The 19,303-nt window shown below is 41.6% G+C and overlaps 1 protein-coding gene across 3 annotated transcripts in view; it reads left to right on the top strand.

Annotated features, from left to right (window-relative positions):
* Positions 1-5,280, top strand: part of BMPR2 (bone morphogenetic protein receptor type 2) — a 104,536-nt gene extending 99,256 nt beyond the window's left edge. The window contains exons 11-14 of one of the 3 annotated variants that reach the window (XM_061456088.1): positions 227-399; positions 1,472-2,751; positions 4,110-4,190; positions 4,453-4,586. In XM_061456088.1, coding sequence (XP_061312072.1) covers positions 227-399; positions 1,472-2,751; positions 4,110-4,159 — 1,503 coding nt within the window. In that variant the 3' untranslated portion in view covers positions 4,160-4,190; positions 4,453-4,586. Of the gene's footprint in view, positions 1-226; positions 400-1,471; positions 2,752-4,109; positions 4,191-4,452 lie in introns of all 3 variants that reach the window. The other 2 variants (XM_061456081.1, XM_061456071.1) reach the window with 2 other exon arrangements.
* The last annotated feature ends 14,023 nt before the right edge of the window (positions 5,281-19,303 follow it).

Here is a 19,303-nt window from a genome sequence, read left to right as displayed (position 1 = left end):
TCCCAAGTAATTGTCTTCCCAGTTGGTGTGTGTGTGAGGTATGATAATAGTCCTGCATATTTCTGATACTAAGGTAAATTAGTTTTAATTGAGATTGTGTATATTCTGTTTCTCACCAGCTTGTGACTATTTTCATGTGTACAGAATGCTGTCATAAAAAAGTAAATTAGAAGCACAGTATGAAGGGAAAATACAAGATAAAGGGGTTTTATTTGTTTCTTGGCAGGCTGTGAGGTCGCTTAAAGAAACAATTGAAGACTGTTGGGATCAAGATGCTGAAGCTCGACTAACAGCGCAGTGTGCTGAGGAGAGAATGGCGGAACTCATGATGATTTGGGAGAGAAATAAATCAGTCAGTCCAACCGTCAACCCTATGTCAACTGCCATGCAGAATGAGCGGTAAGAAGAGAAAACATTTGGTTTTAGTCAGCAGCAAATGCCCAATGCAATGCTCAGCTCAACTCTAGAAAGGAAGCTAGAGCTAGCTTGGTGTTTCTGCAGGCATGAAGTGGGGGTGTTACGTGAGCTAGTCTACATATGGGTATTGTATGACATAATCCTGAGCACTTGTGTTCTTAAGATCTCCTGTGTGTCCTCAGAATTAAAACACCTTTTATGCAAACACCTGTACTTCTCACAGGGGGGCCTTTTAAACTGGACTTAGGCAAACTGTCTAGACAGGCTTGCAAAGATATGAAGTGACTGAATTCTCTTTAAGGACTTGCTAAATGATGCATAAAACTGCTGTTTAAAGTGTCCTACTCAAAACTGAATTTGCAGGCAATCTGAGCTCAGGAGATCACCGAGTCTCAAGCCTGCAGCTTTTCAATTAAAGAGCTGTGGGGCCATCATTTAAGTCATCATTATTCTGACCCCAGGGAGAGAAGTGCTGTGCCTTGTCTGCTTATGTATGATCCAGAGGGAGTGAGAATTTGCAGAACTGACATTTGTGCTTAATAGTATACACTAGAGATCTGGATTTGAGAGCAATGTTGCTATATATAGCAGAATTTATTGTCTTAAAAAATCTTGCAAATCGCAGAATACCTCAATTGTTGAAATATTAGATTTTTCATTGTTTAGGACCTTGTGACTTTTTCCCAGCATCAGTTTATCCATCTTGTGTGGTTAATTCTTGTTGTCCTCCTTCAGTATCGCTTCTCTGCAGCTAGAGCAGTACCTTAGCAGTGAACTGGACAAACAGCATACTGGACAAATAGAAGAAAATTACTGTTAGCCAGTTTAGTTGTATAAACACCATCCATGACACAATAGCTGTCCTAGTAAAACCGATTTTCTGCTACCCAGGATTTTTCAAGGAAGTTACTGGAACATCTCAGTTTATACTGTATCTGTCCTTAGTTTATGCATGGAAAGAAACAGACATCCAGCTCTCTTAAATGAGAGGCTTTGTAATATGAGGTGATTTTTACGTATATGATCTTACTGTCACTTATTTTTTTTCTTAAAGGAATCTGTCACATCATAGACGTGTATCAAAGATAAGGCCATATCCAGATTACTCTTCCTCTTCCTACATTGAAGATTCAATCCACCACACTGACAGCATAGTGAAGAACATTTCTTCTGAACATTCAATGTCCACTACACCATTGACTTCAGGGGAGAAGAACAGAAACTCCATTAACTATGAGCGGCAGCAAGCGCAAGCTCGCATCCCTAGTCCTGAGACAAGTGTCACCAGTTTGTCCACCAACACAACCACCACCAATACAACTGGCCTCACTCCTAGCACTGGCATGACCACCATATCCGAAATGCCTTATTCGGATGAAACAAACTTACATACCACAAATGTCATGCAGCTGGGTGGGCCCACCCCTGTTTGTCTGCAGTTAACAGAGGAGGACTTAGAGACAAATAAATTGGATCCAAAAGAAGTGGATAAGAACCTGAAAGAAAGCTCTGATGAGAATCTGATGGAACATTCGCTTAAGCAGTTTAGCGGGCCAGATCCACTCAGCAGCACTAGTTCCAGCTTGCTTTATCCACTGATAAAACTTGCAGTAGAGGTGACAGGACAACAGGACTTCACACAGGCTGGCAATGGTCAAGCATGCTTGATTCCGGATGTCCCATCTGCTCAGGTGTATCCTCTACCCAAGCAACAGAACCTTCCGAAGAGGCCTACAAGCCTCCCCCTGAACACCAAAAATTCAACAAAGGAGCCACGATTAAAATTTGGTGGCAAGCACAAATCAAACTTGAAGCAAGTGGAAACAGGCGTTGCCAAGATGAACACTATCAATGCTGCAGAACCTCATGTTGTGACAGTTACCATGAACGGAGTGGCTGGGAGAAGCCACAGCATAAACTCTCATGCTGGCACAACCCAGTATGCCAATGGCACGGTGCCGTCTGGCCAGACCACCAGTTCGGTAGCACAAAGGGCCCAGGAAATCCTCCAGAACCAGTTCAGTGGAGAGGATAGTCGGCTAAATATTAATTCAAGCCCTGATGAGCATGAACCCTTGTTGAGGCGGGAGCAGCAAGTTGGCCATGATGAAGGTGTTCTGGACCGTCTAGTAGACAGGAGAGAGCGACCACTGGATACTGGCAGAACAAATGCCAACAACAACAACAGTAACCCGTGTCCAGTGCAAGACGCAGCTACAGTCAGTGTCCAGAATGTAGTGAGAAATCCTGGGCAGACCCAGACTAGAAGAGCACAGAGGCCTAACTCGCTGGATCTATCAGCCACAAATAGTTTGGATAGCAGTAGTATGCAGTGTAAGTGCCTGCAGGACTTGAACAGTTTCCCTGATGCTTTTTTTACTTAATAGCTACATCTGTCTGGTAGAATAGAAAACACTTCTGCCTCTGCTGTCCCTCCTCAAAGCATACTCACTAAATCCCATAGAAATTTAATTTCTATCAGCACAATTTTCATCTCCTTGGTAAAGTCCTGTTTCCATCAACTCCGGCACGTTAGGTCACTATCTTCCTTCCACATGCATGAAATACATCTGTCTTTTTATAACCTGTCTACTCTGACTGGGAAGGGAGTAATTTCTAACTTTCATTATTCCTTGCAAGGCACCTACCTTGGCAGCTTCAAAGTATATTGAAAAAGCTTCCTATTTGTTCCTTCAGGGGCACATTATATCTCTTTTCCTTATTTCTCGTCATTCTCTTAAGAGTAGCTGGCTCTAAGGTACATTGATTAAAATAGTTTATTATAGTAACTACTGACATGCTTCATTACTTTTAAAGCAACTGATTTGATTGTATTAGCCTAGCCTAGACAGAGGTTCAGGCTTTCTCTGCTTGGCTCCAACAATTCTGTCAATCCTTCATTAGTTCACCATGTACATATTAAAAATTAATCAAAGTAGTTAGAATCGATTTTAATAGACTCCTTCAAAATAACTGCCTTAAGAGTTTTATGGCCAAAGATCTAAGAGGTTACAATGGGGCCCTCCTTTTTATAGTAAGAATGTAACCATGTAGTTCTAGTTTAATTAGGTGCATCCTCCGAGTTTGACTTTGGGCCTGTTGAAGCCGTGGGAAAGGCCTCCTAAGTGTGCATTTTAAAGTGAATTTATTTCCAGTATGCACTGCAGACTCTGAAAAGGTGCTTGCAAACCTCTGACTGTGTTTAGGCAGATGCTGTGATACTACTGAAATAATCTGGGGGGCCAGGCAAGTTCTGAAAGAAAAGGTTTAGAAGGAAACTAGAACAAACCTTTCAAGAAATGTAGTTGGATATTCAGCAGTGAAATGTTTAAGCATTCCTTTTAAGTAAGAAACCTTAATTTTTGTCTTACCATGTTGAACTGACATCTGATTGAAGTAAAGAAAACAGATTATTGCAGTAACTTTCTTTGATTAAAGGTTATATGAAGTAAAAGGGGGTTTTAACAATCAGATTTTTACTGCTAAAATTTTATCATGATTGAAGTTAAGTTTTGCAACCCAGCATACCAAATCCTGACATGATCTTAACAGAGAATGGACCATTTTGTCTTCAGGTAAAATGCTTTGCCAGGTGAAGTAGGATATGGGGACCTATGGTTTGGTTATACGATAAGAAGTTTAGTCTTTGCCATCTTGTCCTAGCGACAATTTTTTTGTACCTCCCATTACAGGTAATATAAGATACTATGATTGCAAAAGCCCCTCAAATGTCAAATGCTGATTCTGCTGTTTGATGCCAATGTGCAGTCAAGGTAACACAAATTACTTCAGTGAAGTAATTTCTGACAGAGAACAGAATCTGACCCCTTGTTTCAGTGGCAGCTACTGTAGATGATGTATGTATCATGTCTCTGCCACCCGGTTGCTTTTGTGTGATAAGATTTTGTTCTGTTCTTCTGTTCTGCATGAGTAACAACCCTGAACTCTCCAGTCGGATCTTCCTTGTAATGCTGTTTTCTACTCTGTTCTTGTTTTCTGTTTGGGTTTTCTTTTATTTCTATCTCGTCCCTTCAGTAGGCGACTCCTCGCAGGACGGCAAATCGGGCTCAGGAGAAAAGATCAAGAAACGTGTGAAAACTCCATACTCCCTGAAGCGGTGGCGTCCTTCCACGTGGGTCATCTCCACCGAGCCGCTGCACTGCGAGGTCAACAACAACGGCAGCGACCAGGCTGTCCACTCCAAATCCAGCACCGCCGTTTACCTTGCAGAAGGAGGCGCTGCCACCACAATGGTGTCTAAGGACGCAGGGGTGAACTGCCTGTGAAATACTTCAAAAGCCGGCAAATGACCTTTTTTTTTGCATTATTTGAAACAACCATGCGGAAGACATTTTAATAAACTGCTTTCTCCTCCTGTCAGCAGCCCCCTCCCAAGGACTCGCTTTAAATAGATTTCAGCTATGCAGAAAATTTTTAGCTTATGCTTCCATATAATTTTTTTTGGTTGTTGTTTTTATTTTTTTGGAACATTTTTGCACTTTTGATTTCGCCTTGCTCGAGTTCAGTCTGTCTGTCCCGACCACGGAATATATATATGTGTGTATCAAATGTGGTCGCAAAATATTTTTTTAAGAAAAAAAGTAACAAAAAAAAGTATTGCTGATAATCAGTTTGGACCAGTTTCTTACGGTCACTAAGATCCGAAGCAGACTATAAGACAGGTTTGACTGCAGTGGTGTCTTGTTTAACCATGTTTTGATTTCTGTGCACAAGCTAGTCTGTATATTTCTATGTTACAAGTGTATTCTTTTTTGAACCCCCTGTTTTTCTTGTGTCATGTTGAAATGTGCAATAGTCTATAGTTCACAGTATGCTTTATTGAAGAGTGTGTTTCTAAAACTGCCACATGTTCCCCTTTTTGTATTTGTTCATTTTTCCCTGACAGCTGAGCAGTCGGCCGGTCATGACAGTGAACTTTGCACACCGTAGCCAGCCTGAAGCAGCTGGCTGTATCACATTGTGCTCTGAGGTGACAATGCATGAATTTTCCCCAACTTAAAAGGGCTTTTAAAAAGAAACAAAAGAAGAAAAATCTGAGCTCAGTACTATACCTTCGATCCTTCCAGGTCAAAATGTGTTCCCTTTATAGTAGTAGGTGCCAGCCTCTGAAGTTCTGAATAACAAAACTTTGAACAAATGTAAGGAAACTGTCAGCCGTTTTTTCCATTTTATCTTGTGTGCAGTTTCACCCCCTTGTATTTATGTAAAACCTGATTTCGATCACTGAAAAATACATTGTATTCAGAAATCTTAATAACTCATACCGAAAAGCTCTGGTGAAGGCAGGTTGTGAGGGGATGATGTATTTTGTTTACAAAGAGGAAAAATCATGAATCCTATTTGGCACAAACCCATTCTGTGGTGAGTCACAAATCTTTCCTCATTTACCTCCTTACAGACAGTCTGGGGTAAAATCAGCCCCATTACTTACGCAGGTAGGTGCAACCTAATTGACTGTTGTTGCTGAGTTGAGTTAAACTTGTCCTCCCTTCCAAGTTCTTAGAACCCCCAATTCATCTTCTTAAAATGTATTGCACGCTTTTAGAGCTCATGGTTCTGAGCTTTTGCGAGGGAGGCTTGGTGTTTCTTCCCTCTGCTTAGACCCTTCTTTCAGCTGTATGCACATCGATTTTTAGGTGTCAGTGAACATGAATGTAAAATCTATTGAGGTAAATTGTTCTTCCACCATCTCAAGTAAATCTTACCCCTTTTTCAGAATGATTGTTTTCACTCTCTTCTAACAGAAATTTAATTTCCTCATTGGTCAGGACCTCCTTCCACCTGAGAAATATTCTTTCTGATAGAGAACATTTCAGTAAGAACTACTTTGATGAAAAAGACGTAACACATGTCAGTCTTTGGTACTGAGTGAAGTTTTACCACTTGATCTGAAAACCGATGCTGTTCAAAGAAAGAAAATCTATTCAGTCAGCCTGCCAAAGTCCTGTGGCAGGATACTGGCAGCAAACAATTGCCTCCCCCAGCCTGTCACCTTTCAGCTGACTGAAACAGATGCTCTGTGCTTTCAAGCTCATTTGTTTCCTTGCTGTTACATTATTTTTTCCCCGGAGGTAAACTTTGCCAGCCTTGTTCTTCTATATCTGATGATACAACAAGCATAATATATGCCTCGATATATCTGATTCTTGCTGTTTCCCAAAATCCTTTGTTTATGCTTGATTGCTATGATTTTCACTTGTAATGTTTCTTAGATGCTCCTAGATATCTCCAAGAGATAACTCTATAAATCTGTACTTCAGTTAAGTGTAGCTGTAGAAATACAAGCCATGAGACACATTATGGGCTCCCTATGCTCCTGAAGCACCAGTTCAAGTAGTACCTTTCATCTCTGAAGCGTAATGCTGTTATCCATCTGTATAAATACAGAGTCCTATCTCCCCTCTTCAAAAATCCAGCCTTTCTCTGCTTTTACTTTTAATTCATTCCCTGGCTCCCCATCTGCTGCAATCTCGCATCCCAGATGTTGAAAACCTGCCAGTTGCTCAGCTGGGCTTCAAGACCTGAATCACGATTTTTGGCATTCTGTTCAGAATGCTGGCTTTGGTTTTCTTCTCTTTGGCCTTCTTTGAGTCTCCGGTTGAAGTATGGTATGTTGTTCTGTGATGATCATTGTATCATGCATATTGAAGATTCTTCATTCCTTTCCCAATGACTTTTTGCTTTGCCTTGCATGTATCATCCATCAGCATTTCAGAATGTGGGCCGAGAAGCATATTTAGTACACTTAGCTAATTTGCAACACTCTGAGGGAGAAAAGTGATTTTTCTCTGACTACTACTTCATTTTGCTAAGACAGATCTGCACCAGTCTTCTTCTAGCCTTCCTTTTCAGGCCCATCCTTTGTAAGAAATCCAGCTTTATGCTTGATGCAATCAAAGTAATTTTAATACCAGATGAAAATGTTCTGCAGTTTTCCCTTGAACACTCTTAAAGCAAACATAAGAGTTTTTATTCCTTTATCTATTTCTGTCACTTGCTGGAGGGTCTCTGGGATGAATTATAAGTAGTAAAAAGTATTGGCTTTGTAATCTACCATGGATAAATATAATCTGTAACATGATAGAAATATGTATTTTATCACAAAATACAAAACTGAGAAAAACTACTTTTAAAGGTCAGTCAAAACAAGCTCTTAAGTAGGTACCAAAATACTGTGATTCTGCACAGCTAGACGAGATCAGATTAGCAGTTTGGTTTTAATGCTTAATATAGTAATGCCCATTTTTTGTGCTCACAGCACATAATCCACAGATACTTTCTCTGTCAGTTAAATGATATTGAATTGTATCTCATGCCATGAGGACTCATCCTTAACCAAACAAAATACATGTAAGCGAGACTTCTACAGACCAGACACATGAATAGTTGATAAATGTCATCAGGGGAGATGAATATGTTATATTTTTTTGTGGTTTTGGTTTTTTTTGTTTTGTTTTTAAGAGAAATGGATAATGATGAAAGTTGATAATTTTCTATCAATTTCTCATGTATATTGCAGACAAGATAAATATAGCAAAATGAAAATAGAACGATAGTGTAAATACTTATGAATTGTGCCACTGTCAAATAGGCAACAGTAGAATATTTGCTATGGTAATTTATAATGTACGATTCAAGTAAAATGTTAGAGCAAACATTTGTGATGTTTGTATATATAAGCCAAAATCTTACTGGTTTTAGGAAACGATGTGCTAGTAGAAGCCAGAAGAGTTATTAGGTTAATTCATTGTCTCTTTTTCTGTTTCCTATAGTAGAGATCCTCATCAACATAACATGGTTTCTAGAATGTGAATTATAACCGTTTGAACAGACATGCCTCATAGGTCAGATTTATTTTCTTCTAAAATTGATGTTTGTAAGTCAGACTGTCTGTCACACTTTCCCTGAATTCCCTTATAATGCTCCACGGCTTCATGTGCTAAGCAATTCTTACTAACAATGCCTCTCTTGAAAATCCAAGATTAAATTGCACAGCTAAAAGGAGTTCCTAATTTAAAAAACAGTTGATATTGTCATCTTTAGAATATTCTTGGAAACAAAGAACATTTCTGGTTTGCTTTTTTACTGCTGTTCGTTTGTCTTGTTTCCATATAAAATCACCTCATTTTCAGATGCAACACAGTTTTATTATTTTCAATGCAGCAGGGACAAAAGAAACCCAAACCAAACAACAGAAACCCCCACCTTATAAATGCATTTAGAAAGTATGTATCTTCCCACCTGTCAACCTTCTCTAAAAGAAATCTTTAATATTACCTGCCTCAGAAAGAAGTATAAGGAAGTTCTGTATTTGTATGGAATAGATGATTGGGCCAAATTTAGTACTAATGAATTGTTACTTAAAAATCTATGCGTATACATTGTATATGCCATCGTTTCAGTGTTTGGTGCATTCTGCTCCAATATTCCTTTTTTACATGTTAAAAAAAATAGTCTGCTAATATAATATTGCTACATCTATGTTCAGATTTCAGGAAAATATTCAGAAATTCATGGAGATTATGGATTGTGGAAAGTTCAAGCCTAATTAGGGAGAATTTAAAAATTCACATATTTAGTCAACACAGGAGAAATTCGTTTTGCTGTAGTTTTTTTCTTGTATAAAAATAATGGCAGTTCCCATTGTAGAAGCAGGCTGGTTTTAAGTCATAAAAGCTATAACTGCTGAGCACAGTAGCATACACATGACCTGATGTCTGATTGGAAAACTGGGGGCATCTTATCAAAGAAAAGTGAAACAGGCCTGATTAACCTATGACAGTTGGATCATAGACTGGACAGCTTAGTATTCTGCATAAATCTGAATTACTTGAATTTTTCTCTTTAGTCTCCCACTATCCATATTAACAGGTAAATATATTGACCTCCTTGTTTAAATGTTCTTACTACATTTTGTTTGACTTTAAGCCTTTCTTCAGTGAAAAAGCTATACATACTGCAGTTGCAACCAAATACATATTTTTAATGTAAACTCTGTATGTATTTAGATGCATATATATGCTGTGCATAAATTCCAGGATCAAATTCTGAGTTACAGCATCAGATGGTAGCATTGGGAACAAGTATGATATTCTTTTTTGTGTGCCATTTTTTAATTGCCTTTAGTGCATCAGAGTAAAATTGGGCTCAGAGTATGACGTAGAGTCCAGTGGTGCAAGATCTCCGGTGACAAATCATTGATGGTTTAGGTGGAATGGATTTATGAGAGAGAGATGGGAATGCACATGACAAACTTTATCTGAAGCTGAGTAATTTAAGGTACCTCTCTTAGAGATCAAAGGGTAACCCAAAATTCTTAATACATGCTCATTTTTACGAGTTTTTTTAATGTAGTAGCGATAGTTATGTGTGGTTGCCATTTAAACATAGTATTTTAGTCCAATAAACCCAGTTACATTTTAGGCTTCTATATTGTCATATAAAACTGTAGCTGTAGAAACACATCACTTTTTTGATATCCCCCCCCGCCCCCAGTAGGTTCAGTTTTGATGTGAAGTAGTAACAAGTCAGATTTCTCATTTTGAGGTTTCTTCTGTACTGACTAAACTGGTAGCAGAGCTTCTGCTTCTGCAGAGGGCACATTCAGGCACTCCATTGAATCACAATGGGGGTTATGTTTGGCACAAGTGTAGCTGAGGAACTCGACATCTAGGTTCCTGGCGCTTGAGCCGAGCGCTGTTGAAATCAAAGAGGAGGCTGCCATTGACTGCTGGCAGTGGTTTTAAGAATATCTTCTGAGGATTAGCCCTGGGAAAGCTGAAGTGGAATATGGGACCACATGGATGATGTTTTGAGGGGAATGAGCTGATGCATGGGCTCAGGCTGGGTCAGTACCAGTGTCGCTGTGATTCTTGTCAAGAAGGGGAACTGCAACAGTGGGAGTGGAAGGATTCAAGGTAAACCCTTATCTACACCAAAGCCCTTTAATATTGATACGGGCTTCATGCAGGTCTGATTTGGTGACTGCTGCGGTGCGTTACTCGTCTGAATTACTTTTTATGGCCATTCCTATTTATTTCACTGTGGTTTAATATACATATGTGCATAATAAGCAGGAACTAGTGAGAGTTACGTTAACTTATAATGTAATTGTCAGATATTTTAAAAAGCCTGTTGATGAGAAGTAGTGTAAATCTGCAAGTCATTCAGTTGGTTAACTTCAATGCAAAAATCATGTTTCAACAGACACAGTAACTCACAAGTAAGGAAGGACTTCTTCCACTTTCTTGTAGGCTTCTGAAGATAGATTACAGGAGCATACATCCATCAGGGGCATAGTATCTTGCCTGGTGGCTATTTTAAAGCAGAAATAATTAGCCTTTATAACTTCCTTGTTCCAAGGTCTCCCAAAAGTAGCCCAATTTTTGTAGCCCATTCACTTGTTTTTAAGACAGAGTGGAAATGTGAGGTTTATTTGTAGAGCACTTGATTCACTTTTTTTGTGCTTCAGAACTGTATCATGAAGTATCACACTTCAGTCTTGTTTCTTCAAAAGGAAATGTTTCTGTAAAACATCACAAGGACAAGGAAACAGAGACAAGTCCAACTTAGAGCTGACTTTCCTTTGTCATTTTTGTATTTCCTGACTGGTGACTCTTCTCTCTCCTTCACACTGTTGAAATGTATTTAAAATGGTTTGTATGTAATGTTTCTTGTCTGCTTTTTGTCTCTAGAGGAAGGTGTGCTCTATTCACATTTATATAAGCTGGAATCATATTTTACAGTTGCTGTTGATTATTTCCCCCCCCCCCCAGACGCAGTATAAGAGGAAAATGAACATGGCAAAGACTGATTTCTAGGGTTTGGTCTTCTGTAAAAGCTGAAATAAGGAGATGTAAAACTGCCATTTTCCTTGTGAAAGACTGTAAAGAAAGCATTACTTTCTGAGCGAGCTTTTCTGGAGAAGAGGGGGAGAAACCCTAGAATGCAGAGTCTCATCAGAACCCTTTTGTTAACGGGTATTTTTGGTTTTCTCTCAAATGGCTGAGAAAATACCATGTATGAATTTATAAATAATTGCTTTCAGTTACTTCTTTTGTATAAGCTGCCCAATACCCTTGCTATGCTGTATAAGTTGTGTTTCATGGAACAGTGTGAGTATGAAATAAAAAAAGCTAATTTTGGGGTTTTAAATCGTCTGTGGATGCCACTATGAAAGCTGACATTGTTAAAGCCACTACAGAGTTTTCTATGAATACTTGTAAGAATTGCTTTGTTATATATAAACCTAAATAAAGAGATTGTATTGATACAGAGACATTGGATAAGAACATTTAAAAGGCTATTCTTTAGGTCTAAAAGAAAAGGCTTGCTGTAAAATGGTGCATTATTCCATTTATTAAAGATCATATTAATGACAAAAAGCACGTTCTTTTGTGGGTTTTTCATGGTATTATCTGTTACAGAAATGCTGTCAGGAAGGGGAGGAAAGCCCCTGTTGCAGCTGTGTTTTGTTGGTTAAGGATAAGGAACTGCTTCATTACCAAGGGCTGAATAGGACTTTGGGACACCTTTGGCATGTGACAGATCACACACTGCTTTGTGGTCGGAAACTAGTGTGAAATAATTAGGGCTTGTTGCTACATTAATGCAGTGCCTCTGACTGCTTTTTACCCATTTTCACCAGTCAGCCAGTTAAGTTGCTTGTTACTGGCACCTAAATGCAGCGTGGTAGGTGTTTCAAAGCAGTAGGCCATCCATGGCCTCTTGTCATACATTGTCTGCTAAGTGTTTAAATGCAGAAAAACAAAAGGAAGAAGAAAACTAAGAAAGAAAACAGGAGGAAAAGGCATTAAAGTAAATACTTTTTCACTTTTGGTTGGGCTGCACTTGGATTTACGGCAACCCAGCATGTGGAAGGACACAGCAGGCAACAACCTTTGCAGGTGGAATGAGGATTAAAACAGCAACCCGTGTCCTTCCCACACAAACTACTGCAGTCTTTTCCTTCCCCATGAGGAGACAGCGTCACAGCGTTCTTCCAAGTAGGAGCTTCCTCAGCCCAGAGTTGGTGTCCCATCCAACACAACTAGAAGAGATGTAGGTCCCCCTGCAAATTTCCCCCCCCTGACCCAGGAGCTTGCCTGCTCTGCCCTCCGGAAGGTAAGGTGCTGGGAACAGACAGGCCTTTTCTCCACTGCAGCCTCTTTTGTTTTGCTTCCTGGTGTTTTCCAGTGAAGAGTTCTTCCTCTAGGTTCCCTTCTTCCAGTCATGCCTGTGGGGAGCTTCAAGGTGAGTCATTAACTGGAATCACCCCCATACAAACGGTAGATGTGCTGTACCTGTACACAGGTGATGCTGTTCATTTGATCCCATCTTTCTCATCTCCTGTGTGACCACTGGTAAGTGTGAGGGAGTTAGCGTTCCATGGTCTGATTGGCGCTAAGGCAGGCAGCAGGATGCTGAGGCTTTAGAGCATGGATGCTTATCTATGTGAAGAACAGAGGGAAATTAATACAAAATGGCCCTGGGAACTATCACCCCTACTCACTTAAGTTACCTTCCCTTTCTAAACAGCACCAAGCACTGTACTGTGGGACCCCACCGGTTCCAGCACTTTCCATTATGCACAGATTGGCTGGACATATCCTGCATCTCAGTTGCTTCATGGTTTGTATCTCCTCCTTTCTTAATTCCTGTTAATTTATTTTCTATATGAATACTGATGATTTTTTCAAGCAAATAAGAAAGTGGTGCAAGTGTTAGACCTCTGTGGCCAAAGAACTACCTCCAAAATTCAAAGAAAGGAGGGAGACAGAATGTGGATCTTCATTTCTTGCTGGCATTAATAAGGAGGAAGCAACAAACTGAGGCAGAGGGTCTGGTCGAGCATCTGCCTGTATGGTGAATCACCTTAGCCCCAAGAATGAATCTGGCTACAGGGAAGGAACACGACAAGTCTCCCTTCCCCTCTAAGCAGGAGGCAGACTCCATGCTCCAGGGTGGATCTGCAGCTACTTTGGGGGTTTCTGGATTGGAGCTCAGGACAGTTACTGAGAAGGAGCCAGTCCCTCCCTGACAGAGAGCTCTGTGCTGACGTGCAGTGGCTTGCTGTTGGCTCAAGATGGCTGAGCAACACGAGCTCACAGGAAAAGAGACACTGGGTAGCCAGGTCTGATTCCCTACACGTGGGGCTTTAAGGATGGGCCTACAAAGCTCTTTGTATCCAGAGATCTCAGTGATCCCGGTGGGAGACAGAGACCTTTGAAGTCCTCCCAGGAACAGCTCCAAGGAAGTCAGGTTTCCCACAAGGTTGTAGCCAGGGACACCAGGAGTGCTGGGAGCCACAGGAAGCTCTCGTTTCCCTGTGGCACAATAGGCCCATTCATTTCCTGCTGCCCTGCCCTGTGCAGCAGCTCTGCCTCTGGAGCAGGGGAGAAGGTGGTGGCAGCGCTGCAGCAGGTCAGGGAGGAATGCTGACCCCATCAACACAAGAGCGACAGGGAGCTGTGCCCATTCCACCTTCACCAGCGCCCGGGGTGGAGGGGCTGCTGCTGCCAAGGAAGCTGAGAAGGAACTGGGGGGGCAGCCCTGACTAAAGAGGTAGATGTGTCCCCCACCCAGCAAGAGCAGCCAAGTTCTGCCCTGCCCAGCAGATGTGGCTGAGTTGCGTCCTCAGGGCATCTGGGAAGCCTTGACTCAGCTCTGCGTTAACACAGTGTTACTGGTGAGCTTTACCGATGTACTTTGTACCGGGTGCGTGAGCTACTCAGGCATAAGAAACGGTCTCCTCATAGAGTTCCCTGTGTGACCTCATATTCTCACCTCAGCCAGCTCTCTCCTGCAGAAATAACAGCCACTTGTATTCGGCTTTCGCTTTGCTAATGGGAAATGAAAGTAAAACAACAATAATTATATTCCTCTTTGTTCCAGAGCAGTGATGCAGCTGCAGAACGCACTTTGTAGAACACAGCCACGTCAGTCTTCCATTTGTTTCCATTCAGGGCTTTTTCCCCCATTTACTTCTTGCTAATTCTGATGTTATGGAAATTCTCCACGTGCAGGAGATTATAGACATCTGCTCACTGCCATGACCCAAAGCACATTCTGTTGGGTAAGGAGGTTAATTTTCCGCAGACAGGAAAACTCGGCTATACCAAAACGTTTCAATCTGTATAAATTCATCTCTTCGTGTTAGTCTGAAAGGTTGTAATTGTCCACCCAACAGGGAGCAGAAATGTTTTGATTCCTAGAATTTAAATGGCACACTCGGGTCTTCTGCTTTTATGCCAGGGGATCCTCTTCTTTCAGCTCCCAGCACCACAGGAGAAGTCTGTGGGAAATCCACAAGTGGTGATCTGAGCTGAAGTCGTGCTGTGGGGATCACTCATGCCCCTTTTACAAAGACAGCAAATAATGCTGCCTGAGGACAGCTGGGCTGTGCAAGATGATGTAAGGAAAGCACGTTGGTATTTACTATGCAGCATCTGAGCAAATGGCATTTCTAGATGGGGCTTGCATGGGCACTGGGAAAAAGGTAAAGATGCAAATACTGAGAAAGGTTGGAAATGCACGATCCAGGCGCATTTTGATTCCTGATGGGAAGCACAGGAGTTTCCCAAGGCCTTTTGTCACGTTGCAAGCACCTTTTGAGAATGAGGATGTACACCCACTACGGAGCAGGCATGGTTTGGGCATGATGGGCAGTGTCTCAAACACATGAGGTGGATTTGAGGGAAGAGGAAAGATCATGGATGAAGGGTAGGGATATTTGTTTCAGGCATCAGCAACACAGTAGGGCCCAGTACTTGTCTTTGGCCTGATTTCTTTGTTGGTCCTGTAGGGCATTGTGATAAAGAGGGTACAGAGGCGGTACAGCTCATTTTACTGGTGCTGCTGCTTGCATCAGACCTGCAAGCAGCTCCTGAGAACGGTACGGGCTTTTTTGCTTTCCCCTTTCATTTAGTGCAGCCTTTGTTTGTGAGAAGTTCGTGCCATAGACGATCGCATTTCCCAGTCAGAATGACCAGAAATATGGTTTCCATAAGGTACTTTTATGCACATGGAACTGTATGCATAAGAAGTGAGGTTAGTTTGTGCTCTGTTCCTGGTTTTGTTCCTGATGGTTGTTAGCCTGTATTTTTTTTTTTGCAGTGACTGGCATTTTACCAGCCAGCTGTAATGCATTTATATATTTTTAATTATATATAATTATACCTGTTTTCCCAATTTTTTTCTCCCCTTCCCCATCTCCCTCTCCCTTCCCCTTTCCTCTTACTGGAAAGGCAACAATCGAGCCCTGCAGATGTGTTGTAACGAGTAGCTTCTTGCACCTCCGTGCGTCTGGATCGGTGAAAAAGTCAGATCTGACACAAATCACTGTGGCAGGTTGGAGGTCTGACTCTAGCATGTGAGGTCAGTGTTGCTGCTGCACACATTCCTTTCCCTGGTGCAGCCAAGGTGTATACAGGTGGCCAGAGAACCTCCTGCAGGAGGGAGGCCTTACTGGATCTCCACTGAGGTGGAAAGAATTCACTGGGAACCTGCATTTCTGTTGCTATTCCAGGAGGTTTCTTGCAGGACCATTAAAAACACTGAATCAGGCCTCAGAAACAGCCGGCTTAAAAACACTCTTAAGCAGGATAATTTTATTTGTTGTTTGCTTCTGGAAAACCAGAATGCAACTAAATCATGTGTTTGAGCTTCCCCCTGCGATCATGAGTGGTAGAAATGTGTTTTTAAGACATGGGCAAGCGGAAGATCCCATGTGCTTACATGAGCTATGAACTGAGACTGAAAGTGAAACGTGAAGCCTTTGAGCCAAACAGAAGCAAGCAGCGGTATCAGAAAGGCTTGACGTGAGCACTGTGTTAACCCTAGCAGAGCACCCAGCCACAGGAGGTACCCACAGGTTCTCCTGTTGCAGGACAGCAGTGGCCAACAAGCTGCAGGCTTGGGAAGCCTTTCCCTATTGCACTTTGGGGTCCAAGGATTAACTGGTCTCTGCTCCAAGGATGAGAGACAACCTGCAGGCTCACCACTGTACCAGCCACGACTGCTGGAGGTGTCTGCATGCCTCTGCTGAGCAGTGTGAGCCTGACACCCTGCCTGAGCATTGTGTGAGGCCTGGGCTGCTAACAGAAGTAGGGCTTGGGGCTTTGCCCAGCTTTGCTTTCCTCATCTCAGAGATGATATCCACTCTTGCAGTGATGGCTCCCCAGCTATCCTGGAGGCAAAGTAAGCTGAACACCAGATGCAATGCATGAGGACAGGATGAGACAAACTGATGACTGGTTGAGATGTAACCAAACTAGTTAAGAGCTCCCTTGGCACCCATGGCTGAATGCAACAAGGATTCAGAACACTGCTTGATCAGTTCTAAGTGGATGATTTCCCAAATCAGAGAATCCCGTGCTCCCGCTTCATCACACGCCCTGCTAAAGTTAATTAGTTTAACTCCAGGGCTAGTACATGTATGTGGAGAGAAAAGCAAAATCATTTTGTCACTGCTTCTCAGTAGCCATTGTGCTCACGGCCATTGGAATGGCCATGAATAAGCCATGCCAATATACTTCTCACAATCTCTTTAGCTTTTCTAAATGTTATAAAAATAAACGAAAGCAGAACATGATTTTAGGCCTGAATCAGAATGAGCAAACCCTCTTCTTTCCTCTCTTAGGTGAAAAGTATCTACAGTTCTGTGCCTATTCATCGCACATACAGGATGTTTATCATCCTGCAATATGGCCATAAAATCCACATCATTATTGAAATTGATAATGTCAATAACTGAAATAAATCTTTTACAGCATATAATTCCATGTGACTCTATGATTATACTTACAGGACAGAAATTGTGCTGGTGGCTTGTAGGAGCATTCAGTGTTCAATCCTTGTAAATCAAGAGCTTCCTTCCATAGTTTGAACACGTTCTTCCGCTCTGAGACTAGGAATACAGAAATATGTTATATCCCTATACACAGCAAAAATAAAGACAAATCTCTGTATTACATTTGCAAGCTCTGGAAATATGTGCTAAAAATATTAAGGTTTTGGAAGATAATCTTAAAGAAAAATTGCTTGCTTCATGAAAGGAAGGGAAGTTTTATTGTTGGAGGGAGGAATTGCGTGCAAATTATCATCCAGCATCTTTCTTGCAGGATACCTTAGGGAGACTAAACTGTGCCTTGTTTCAATGAACTCAGCCACCTCTCTCAATGTTACCAAACCCACAGATTTAGAAACGTGATGGACAACATGGCTTTTCTGCTGCTCTTCCCTCAGCAGAACCCAGTAACAGCTGCAGTCACTCTCATTTGATGAACCACACATGACTCCAGTTGCCCCTCTCCTTCAGTAGCTGGACACTCAAGGTTATTGCTTAGTGTTGCTGCTGTCATTTAACCTGCGTTCAGAAAACTGGTCTGTATATGTGGGAAAACATAGAATCACAGAATAGTTAGGTTGGAAAGGACCTTAAGATCATCAAGTTCCAACCCCCCTGCCATGGGCAGGGATGCCTCATGTCACAAGTAGGTGAACTTAGCATTGTCTTTTAAAGAAATTAACCTTGTACTTCCCCTAGGTAATTCTGTTCGCCATGAACACGTGCTGGAAACATCTCTCAAGCCTGCAGGTAAGTGTTGCATTGAGGAACTGCGCTGGTTTGTCAGAAATATGTTATCTTAACGCCAGTGAGGCACGGAAGCCTCAGGATGTTATTTATATGACAACTTCTCTCAAAGATTGTGCTTCATAAAATGCAGCAGGAGCGCATTTTGCTTCAAGTTGTCTTTTGCTTATCACATGTAGTTTGATTTATGGCCAAGGTCCCATCTGTTGTTTTTTATTGTTTTAATCTTAATACCTTATTTCAATCTGCTTGCCTGCTCAAATCCCACCAGATATTCTGGAATATTAACTGGGATCTTACAGGTTTTGTGTGAAGCAAATTCCTTTATATTTGTCCTATTTCTCACATGTCTCCCGTTGATGTTGAACACCCCCATAAACAAGCAAAACAAACTCTCTCTGCAGGGGAGAGATAAGAAATGCAATGAAATATCCTGGGGCATAATCTAATGTTTAGATTAGACTCCCAGAATCTCTCGTCTTTCAACCTTCAGTGTTGCGTGCAACAACTGCAGGTAAAAAAAACCAAAACAATTTGGGGCACTAAACTGCTTCTTTACATGTGCTGCTTTGCATTGGTTTAATTTTGGAATAAGACATGAATACATTTGAAGCTACGTGGATCACAGTCATTTTCCATCAGATTTGCTATTATCACCATTACTTTTAACAGTACGTTTTCATATGTATTACTGTGAGCAGTGAGCGGTTCTACTCATTAACTTCCAATGCTTTAGTACAACAAAACTCCATGAGTGTTTGTTGGTTTGATATCCATACAGTGGGATGTGGGCCTGTGAACTTGGCTAAACCTCTTCAAGCTTGTTTCTCTGCTTTTCATTCAGGGTCACTATTTTGACCACTTCCCTGACTTGTTTACATCCCTGTTTTCAGCAGGTTGCACATTTATTCATGCAGCTCTGTGTGGTTTGCTCTGTGTGGTTTATCAGTCAGCCTTTGAGTGCACTCTTGATGTGCTTCTAGTATTTGGATTTATTTGTTTGTATCCTCAGCTTTTACTACACACCGTATTTTAGGAAAGAACCAATCCCTTGCATGTAAGGGGACATCTGCAGTTCCTAATCTCCCAACAAGGACTATGTTACAAAGCAGTACATTTCGGCAGGCCCCTGGTTTAGGTGCTGAGTGCCTCCAGGTCAGTGCGAGGTGGGAATGCTCATCACCTCCTGTGGTGGCACTTCAGCGTGGTAAGTGAGCACATCAGTGACTGTGCAGCTCCCGTGGGCCAATGGAGCTGAAGATGCAGAGACAG

The sequence above is a fragment of the Pezoporus flaviventris genome, unplaced genomic scaffold (assembly GCF_033815535.1).
Source record: "Pezoporus flaviventris isolate CSIRO_AGI_PZ_B2104156 unplaced genomic scaffold, CSIRO_AGI_Pfla_v1 ptg000001l, whole genome shotgun sequence".
NCBI classification, from domain to species: domain Eukaryota; kingdom Metazoa; phylum Chordata; class Aves; order Psittaciformes; family Psittacidae; genus Pezoporus; species Pezoporus flaviventris.
Note: the sequence above shows the minus strand (reverse complement) of the source record. Positions and strands in the feature narration are given on the sequence as shown.